This window comes from Dasypus novemcinctus, chromosome 2 (genome assembly GCF_030445035.2).
Source record: "Dasypus novemcinctus isolate mDasNov1 chromosome 2, mDasNov1.1.hap2, whole genome shotgun sequence".
NCBI lineage: Eukaryota > Metazoa > Chordata > Mammalia > Cingulata > Dasypodidae > Dasypus > Dasypus novemcinctus.
In genome coordinates, this window is record NC_080674.1 from 158,485,833 (window position 1) to 158,495,318 (window position 9,486).

General features: G+C 47.1%; 1 protein-coding gene across 1 annotated transcript; it reads left to right on the forward strand.

The window, feature by feature from the left end:
- The first annotated feature begins 1,971 nt into the window (after positions 1 to 1,971).
- On the forward strand, positions 1,972 to 4,029 carry ADRB2 (adrenoceptor beta 2). Its single transcript, XM_058280678.2, has one exon. The coding sequence runs from the start codon at positions 2,231 to 2,233 to the stop codon at positions 3,482 to 3,484; it is 1,254 nt and encodes a 417-aa protein (XP_058136661.1). The 5' UTR covers positions 1,972 to 2,230; the 3' UTR covers positions 3,485 to 4,029.
- Positions 4,030 to 9,486: the final 5,457 nt, after the last annotated feature.

A 9,486-nucleotide genomic window follows, 5' to 3' on the forward strand; every position in this document is an offset into this window, starting at 1 on the left:
TTGATTCTCACTCAACCCAATGAAGTGACTTTATTTACCCCTTTAGAGATGTATTAGATTTCTATTTGTGATTTACCTGAGGAAAATAAATTGGGAAATGCCAAGACAGGGGTTCTGGAGCCTGGAGTATTCTAATTCCAACTGCAGTTCTTCTTCCTTATACTCCAAACACTGAAAAGATAAAAAGAAAGGTTTTAGAATCAAACAGACCTGGATTCAAACACCACCTCTGGCACTGCCTGGCCAAGTGCCCCTGGGAAAGCAATTTGAGCCTCATTTGTGAATTAAGCTAAAAATAATAGCACCCCCACCCCAGTGGACTGTTGGAAGGATTAAATGGAATAATACATGAAAAGCACAGAGCAGAATGTTCCATAAATGTCAGCTATTGTTATATTATTATATAATCTACAGAGTATGTATGGTTGCACTGCTGGAAATAGTTGCAGTTTTTCAGAAACCACTAATACATGTGAAATCAAACCCTGAAAATTAATCTGTTCTTAGCAGTAAAGTCATATGTTGGATGACAAAGGAAAGTATTTCACAAAGACCTAAGTTTTAAGGTTTGGTATGATTTTTTAAAAATAAAAATAATATTTTTCTCTCTATAGTTTCAAAATGTCCTTAATAGTAATGCAGTCTAAATAGTTTGTACCATATGAAATTGCCATCTTTTAAATTAAGAAACAGCTAATTAGCGGGGATTTCATATAGTTCAACACAATAGATTAACTATAGGACAGATGAAAGGCTTCTCGTGTAGTTGTTTTGTTTTGTTTATAGCTGCAGTGGGGTTACTGAAAAAGTTGACACAAATGAAAATGAAACCATTTTCAACTAATTTCCATTCCAACAGATAATGAGGGAGTGATGCCACACTCCCAAGAATTAAAAACAAAAGCATAAAACTTTCTCCCTCCAACCCAAAATACAGACATGAACACCCCAGCTTTCAATGAAATCCAGAGTAAAATTACGTCTCAATGCCTGCAAATTCCCAAGGAGGGCACCAAAAGTACTTGACAGCGAATGTGTTACAGAAATCGGCAGTTGTTGAAGTCACCTCCTGTGATCTTGCCAATTGTTTGAAAGGGAATATACTTGGATCTTGATCTCTCTCTCTCTCCTTCCCCCCCACCCCCCCCCCGCCCCCGTCTCTCTCTCCCTCTCTCTCTCTCTGTCTCTCTCCCTGTCTCTCTGTCCCTCTTTCTGTCTGTCTGTCTCTCTCTCTCTCCTCTCTTTCGGTGTGTGTTTGGGGGGAGGGGGAGCGTCATTTATATCTGCCTGGGTTTAAGGGGCTTTTGTGAATACCTGGACCGGGAGGTCCGTGTCTGCCACCGCTCTACATGCCTCCAAGCGAGCCTTTGTGTGTGTTTACTTTTTTCTCCGCGTGTGCTCATGCTTTAATGCCTCTGGGTGCATCTGTATTTGTTTCTGGCCGCGTTTCTGTGTTGGACGGGGTGACTTTGTGCCTTTCTGCTTCTGTGCGCGCGCGCGAATGTGCATGTCGGTGCGCTGGCCGGGTGTGTCTCGGTGTCTGCGGTTCGTATAAGTCTGAGCATGTCTGTCGCGGTGCATTTGCGCCTGTATATGCCTGTCTGGGTGGGCACTCTGGTCTCTGCTCCTGTGTGCTGGGAGGTGCTTGCGCGCTGCTCTCTGCTCCGAGACCTCAGTCCGCACAGGCGCCCAGGACACAGGTAGCAGCCCCTACCCGAGACCAAAGCTCCGGGTTTCGCTAGCACGCGCGCCAGCCCCAGCTTTAGCCCTCTGGGACCAGCCCAGGGTAGCCGCGAGGGAGTGGTGGCCCGCCCGCCGGGAAGCAGCTGCGCCCCGCCCGCGCCAACCCCCAGAGGGGGCGGGCGAGCGGAGAGAAGGGGCGGGAAGGGGGGGTGGGCCTCGCCCCTTCGGGACTGCCCGCGCGCCATTGGCGGAAAGTTCTCGCACGTCACTGGGAGGGCAGGTCCCCTAAAGTCCTGTGCACATAACGGGCAGGGCGCACTCCGAGGAGGTTTCTCCAGAGCGCAGGCTGGGACTGAAGGGCACGGCGAGCCCAGACACCCCACAAAGCTTAGTGTGTAGGACGCGTCCCCACCAAACCCACCTCACGGCCGCTGAATGAGGCTTCCAGGCGTCGGCTCGCGGCCCGCAGCGCCCTGCCCGAGGTCCGCGCCCTGAGGCGCGGCCAGTGCGCCGGCAGCCAGTGCGCTCACCTGTCAGCCTGCGTGCCATGGGGCAACCCGGGAACGGCAGTGTCTTCTTGCTGGCGCCCAATGGAAGCCACGAGCCGGACCACGACGTCACGCAGAAACGGGACGAGGTGTGGCTGGTGGGCATGGGCATCGTGATGTCCCTCATCGTCCTGGCCATCGTGTTTGGCAACGTCCTGGTCATCACAGCTATCGCCAAGTTCGAGCGCCTGCAAACAGTCACCAACTACTTCATCACCTCTCTAGCCTGTGCTGACCTGGTCATGGGCTTGGCCGTGGTGCCCTTTGGGGCCAGCCACATCCTCATGAAAATGTGGACATTTGGCAACTTCTGGTGCGAATTTTGGACCTCCATTGATGTGCTGTGCGTCACGGCCAGCATTGAGACCTTGTGCGTGATTGCAGTGGATCGCTACTTTGCTATCACATCACCATTCAAGTACCAGAGCCTACTGACCAAGAATAAGGCCCGTGTGGTCATTTTGATGGTATGGATTGTGTCGGGCCTTACCTCCTTCTTGCCCATCCAGATGCACTGGTACCGGGCCACCCACGAGAAAGCTATCGACTGCTATGCCAAGGAGACTTGCTGTGACTTCTTCACGAACCAAGCCTATGCCATCGCCTCGTCCATTGTGTCCTTCTACTTGCCCCTGGTGGTCATGGTCTTTGTCTACTCCAGGGTCTTCCAGGTGGCCAAAAGGCAGCTCCAGAAGATCGACAAATCTGAAGGCCGCTTCCACGCCCAGAACCTCAGCCAGGTGGACCACGATGAGCGGGGAGGGCACGGGTACCGGAGGACCTCCAAGTTCTGTTTGAAGGAGCACAAAGCCCTCAAGACTTTAGGCATCATCATGGGCACCTTCACCCTGTGCTGGCTGCCCTTCTTCATCGTCAACATTGTACATGTGATCCAGGACAACCTCATCCCCAAGGAAGTTTACATCCTCCTGAACTGGGTGGGTTATGTCAATTCTGCCTTCAATCCCCTCATCTACTGCCGGAGCCCAGATTTCAGGATTGCCTTCCAGGAGCTTCTGTGCCTGCGCAGGACTTCTCTAAAGGCTTGTGGGAACGGCTCCAGCAGCACCAACAGCAAAACTGACTACATGGGGGAGCAGAGTGGATATCACCTGGGGCAGGAGAAAGAAAATGAACTGCTGCGTGAGGACCCCCCAGGCACAGAAGACTTTGTGAACTGTCAAGGTACTGTGCCTAACGATAGTGTTGATTCACAAGGGAGGAATTGTAGCACAAATGACTCACTGCTCTAATGCGGGTTTTCTTCTTTTTAAAGCTCCCCCCCCTCAAAACCCAAAAAACACTAAACAGACTATTTAACTTGAGTGTAATAAATTAGAATAAAATTGTATAGAGATGTGCAGAAGGAAGGATATCCTTCTGCCTCTTTTTTTTTTTTATTTTTTTAAGCTGTAAATAAGAGAAAACGTATTTGAGTGATTATTTGTTTCTTGTACAGTTCAGTTCCTTTTTGCATGGAACATTTAAGTTTATGTCTGAAGGGCTTTTGTCCCAGAGGACCTGGATCTTCTGTGTTTTGGTGACTTTTCCGTGTATCTACCTCACTGGTCAAGTATTAGGGGTGATATAGTGCTGCTGGTAATTTGTATCTGAAGGAGACTTTCCTTCCTGCACCCTTGGACTTGAGTGTCTTGGACCTTTCGGCTGTGAACATGGACTCTCCCCGCTCCTCTTATTTGCTCAAATGGGGTATTGTAGGCAGGGATTTGAGGGGCAGCTTCAGTTGTTTTCCTGAGCAAAGTCTAAAGTTTACAGTAAATAAATTGTTTGACCATGACTTCATTGCACCTGTTTCTCCAAAACCCCTTCACAGGAGTGTTATTGTCTCCCCCTCTGGAAACCACAGGTAACTATTTGTCATAACTGCCCAGTGACTTAATGACATGCACTGATTGCTTAACCCTTTCGTTTGCCTTTGTATCTGCTGCTGTGAACCTGTATCTCTCCTAACACGTGTGCCCCGAATCATTTCTGCTGGTGTCTGGTATTGCTGGGCTTGTCCTACGATTATCATTCTGTTGTTACATCAGAAACACTGACTCATAGAAACAGAGTTATGAGCATATGTTTTGTCCCTCCACACCCCCTACCACCCACCTTCCAGTTCTACTTGTTTAATAACTGCTTATATTTATATCTTTGCCATGTATTATAGGGCATCAGGACTTATTTTAAGGATGAATAAGGAAAATGATCTTGTGAAAAGCTACTCAAACATAGCCACATAATTCGAAGGGAAAATAAAAAGGGCATTGGTTAGAGGGAGAAAAAGCTGGACAAGAACAGATGAATACCTCATGGCTAGAAATAGGGTTTTAACCCCATACTCCTTTTTTCTCTTCTATCCCTTTTTTCCTCTCCTCCTTTGTGCCCCTCCCTTCAGGATAAGCCAAGCTTTCTCAGCCTTGGCACTTTTGACATTTTGGACCAGATAATTCTTTGTGTTCTTTGTGGCAGGGGAGGGAGCAACCTGTCCCATGAATTGTCAGATGTTTAGCAGCATCCATGGCCTCTACCCAGTAGATGCCAGCTTCCTAACAATCGGAAATCTCTCCAGACATTGCCAAATGCAAAAGCACCCCTGGTTGAGAACCACTTGTACAAACTTTTAAAATCTAAGCAGATTTTCAGATTCTGCCTAGAGAATGCACCACGTTATTCTGCAACGCTTCAGAAGGTGGTTTTGCCCAGTTAACCCAGTTTGTGACAGACCCTGGGCCAGTGGCTCTTTGCACTCCCTCCTGGTACCTTTTGAACCTACTCTCCAGCTGCCCTGATACTGACTGAGAGACCTTAAGATGGTCTGTACAGAATTGTCTGGGACAGTTTTATCAATGGAGGCCAGGCCTGTGGGCCGTTCCTGCCTGTTTGTGGAGAAATTATAAGACTGCTAAGAGGCACAAGAGGGAAAATCACAAAAGTAAACATGTCCCCCCTGACCTCCCCACGGCCTCACCCCCACCCCTTTCTATTTTTGCCTGTGTGTCTGAGGCAGAGCTTGGCACAGGTTGGATGGAGTGGATCGTCCTCCCTGGCAACACCAGGCCAGAGAGGATCAGCCCGCAGTGTTCACTGCAGTTTCACTGGCTTATTAGGCTGATACCACGTCTCTCCTCCCTTCTGTCCCAGCCCAGGTCCCCAAAACCAGAAAAGCAGTGGCCTTCACCTCGGTGACAGGGTATCTGGGTGAACACTGAGCTTTCAGAATAGTAATGTGCCCATATATTTGGAATGTACCTTGAAAAATTGGAAAGTGTGTGCCATTCAGCACTCTGACTTTTTCTCCTGGGGCTTTTGTACCTAGTATTCCTTGTCCTGTTCCTGGTGAGTCCCCCTCCCCGAGCCACTGGCAGCTTCTCCAGCTTATCTTCATGCCCCCATAGCTTCGCAGGGTCTCAGACTCAGAAGAGACATCTGAAGAAACCGATTGCCCTGTCCAAGGTAAGATGCTAAGGATGTCCACTAGAGCCAGGTCTAACACAAAGCACCTGTTCCTCCAGGAACTAGGGTTTTTTCTTGAACACATTGTCTTTGAATTCTGCTCTCACCCTCAGGCGTGGTAGCTTTTCCCTGGAAGTTGTAATGCAAAAACATTTCAGAGGATGTTTTTATTTCTTTAGAGTCCTTGATACAAAATTCAGGGAATAAACAAGTAATCTGAAATAGGTACAAGATACAGAAAGAACTCCACTAGGATATCCTCTGCATTTAGCCAAGCTGGGTGATTCCTTTATTCTTTATGACCTGCTGGATCTGTCAAGCTACTTCAAGTAGAAGTTGCCCATAATCTTGTTTCAAAAAAACTGGAAACTTTTTGATCATTATTTGTAAGTCACGTGGATAGTAAATATTAGTAATACCAATGTTGTATATATATACTATTTTGGTTAATACAATTCAGTTTAACCTACACATGTTAATCCAGGTTCCAAGCTAAAAGGGAATTCTGGCTATTTTCTGGTCCTTTTAGGAATATTTTAAATAGAGGAACTTTGGTTTGTTCTAAGGACCTTGACTACCAATAGTGTTTCAGGCATATGTCCCTTCCTTGTTTTCTGGCTCCTTTTGTTTTGTCTTGTTTCTCCTTGGGGGCTTTTCTCAGTGTCTCTCTGTCCCTCTGTTTGCTAACAGGTTGGTTACATAAGGCTTGTGTTGGATTTATCATCATAAAGTTTTCTTTGCCTGGACAGCAAGTTCTCTGAGTCTGTCAAGTGAGAACCTTATCCTGAGACACGAGCTGACAGGTGTGAATAGTGACAGGACAGGGTGGGCCTCCCAGCTGGGATAATCATTGGGGGTAATCTGGGGAGAAAAGGGGCCTGGGAATAGGAACCATCCTTACAGAGTGCTTAGCATGTTTTCGATGGAGAACCTGCTGCCAAATGGAACCGAGACCAGAAGCAATCCGAGGGTATGTGGGGGTGGATGGGGGAGTGTTTATGGAGCCCCTGCTGTGTGCAGCATGAGAATTAAAGGCTACAGCCTATGTCCTTCAGAGCATGATAGTAATAGTGATAAACAGATGCCTTGTATGGAATGCTTACTAAATGTCAGGCACTGGACTAGTCCCCTCTGGGGCATGCTATCTCCTTCACAACCTTATGACAAAGGTAGCGTATTTATCCCCATTTAACAAATGAGAAGTGTAAGGAGCACTTTGCCCAAAGCCCCACAACCAGCAAGTCGCCGAGTCAGAACTGGAAGCGAGATGATTCCATGCCCATGGAGCCTAACACACATGCAAACCAGGAAGCAGCACCAGGCGGCTTCTGATCTGTGCCAGAGCAAGTATAAGAACTGGAAATGCAATGCCTTGTTGAGAGAAGAGGGAGATGGCTGTGGGTCGGGCCGGGGAGGAATGTTCCCTTTGAGGCATGTGACTGACTGCAGGGCTGCTGGGGACGGGGACAGGAAGCCAATCACCGAAGGGCCTCGTCTGCCTGTCTGAACCTTCGCTTTGTCTTTTCATCAGAGGGTCAGGCCAAATTAAAGAGAGGATATGAAACTAAAACGAGCAAACAGGGTAGAGCAGAAACACAGGTCGCCTCACACCCTGGCAAGCGAATGCTCGGTTCCAAAGCTGAGAAGGCCTCCTCCTAAACTGCGCAGGTAGCTGGGCCTGGCGGGGAATCTGGTGGGCCTGGGAGGCAACTCCAGGTAGGAAGGTGATTTTCTGACAGGGAGCAAGGAGGGTTAAACTTTGAATGATGCTTTCCCTTGACAGTATAACCTCTGGTAAATTCAACTCTGTGCTAATCCCTACTTCACTGACAGTGCAAATATAATTTGACGGAGGAATTTTTGAAATACCTAAAAGAACAAACTTCCCAAGCACTTTCAAGAACTTGAGCTATGCTGGTGTCTTGGGAATAATAAGAGGCAAGGTGGGTGAACAGAGTCCTGGTTGGAGTTCACACTGCTAGGCTTCAGATCCCAACTCAGTCTCTCTCTCTCACTCTCTCTTTCTCACTCTGACACACACACACACTTGCTGAAGATGAGTAAGATAGTTTTCCTCAGTGGATCTCAGTTTGCTCATCTGTAAAATGATGAGCCCAGAGCTGGTGGTCTCTAAGCTCCTGTCAGCTCTGAATTTATATCACCCTTAATTTAGAGACAGCAGTTTGTACTGCTAATTTGAGCTGGTGATATTTGCAATGTAAATAATGGTTGAATATCCTGGGGATGTTCAGCTTGCAGAAAAGAATGCTGGGAAGAAAGACTAATAGATGCATGATCAGTGCCTTCAAATAATTTAAGGACCATCTGGGGGAAAGGAGCACAGCAGTTCTTTGCACGTACCGCAGGGCAAACAGAAGCTTACAGGGAGAGAGGTTCCAGCTAAGATGACAGAAACTTTGCTAATAGTGGAATAGGTTATCTTTCAGAATAGTGAGCCTCCTGCCATTAGAGGCATTCAAGAGCACTCAAAATGAAGCTCTGTGTGGGATGAAGCACAGGGGATTCCTGTGCTTAGCAGAAGGAAACTGGACAAGGCTTCTTCCAAATCTGCAATTCTATAGACCTGAATGTCCTTTAAAAGTATTCAAACTGTTCCCTAATCCCAGCTGGCCTTCTCCCCAATTCCTCTGGATTTCAGAGGTCTCACTGCATTCCCAAGTGGGAAACCTCCCGGGGAAACCGGGATCTCAACAGTCCTTGGTCGTGAGGGGAAATCCAGAAATAGAGCAACAAGTTAAGCAGTTTTCCAAACTATTAGACCTTTTCATCAGCTGGTCTTCCCATGCCTTTTGCAAATGACCTACTAACTCCCAGAGAATAATGAGAGCTGCAAAGTCCCCTCTGCAAAGGCTATTACAGCCTTCTCCACCCTCGGACTCATTGCATTTCCTGTGGTCTTTCCGTCACCCTGACAAGGCGGGAAGGAAGGGAGGCAGTCTCTGGCCAACATGGAGCTTGTGAAATCCTCAGGCCCAAGAGCCTGGAGGCCTGGAGTCGGTCAAAGCCTGGCCACTGGCCCTGGGCTGGTAGCCTCAGGCAGGTCGCGTCTCCTCTGGACCCCTATTTCATCATCGCTAAAGGGAGAATTTGGTTTGACTTCCATGTTTCCTTCTTTCTCCAAAATTCTGCAGGGTTTCAAAGTGTCTTTATTATCACACATCTGGCTGCATTGCTTTTATTTTAAAAGCATACTTTTTTTTTTTAAAGGGTAATAGATAGGCATTATAAAACATTGAAAACTTAATTTAAAGGACAAAAAGAATAATCCACACATAAGGTAAACGTTGCTAAGCTTGATGTATATGCTTCCAGTCTTTGTTTTAAGCATGGCTATCCAAATGGGTCTACATATATTTTTTAATTAAAAATGGAATCATAGTATTCTTACTACTTTGGACCCACTGATAATACTTTTACAAATGCCCTTTGGCTATATTTTATGCATAATATGATCTAGACTTCATAATTCCTTTGGTCTGTTTGGACCGACAATATTGAAGTGTTCACCAATTCTCATATTTTAAGGTGCAAAAGAATCACCACCCCCAGGAAGTCTGATCAGGGGATCTGGGCTGGGGCACAGGAATCTGCATTTTAAGAACTTGCCCCAGATATTTCCAACCAGGTTGTTCATGGGCTCCATTTTAAGGAACACAGTTACAGAGACATAAACTTTGCAAATTAGACACAACGGACCCCCTTGCTAGTGGATGAAAAAAATGCTTTCCAGACCTTTCTGAAAGCAGGCTTTCTGCACCTGGGTTCTAATGTG

Excerpts from the sequence above, each read along its gene's own strand:
- ADRB2 (XM_058280678.2), top strand. The coding sequence starts at position 2,231 with ATGGGGCAACCCGGGAACGGCAGTGTCTTCTTGCTGGCGCCCAATGGA.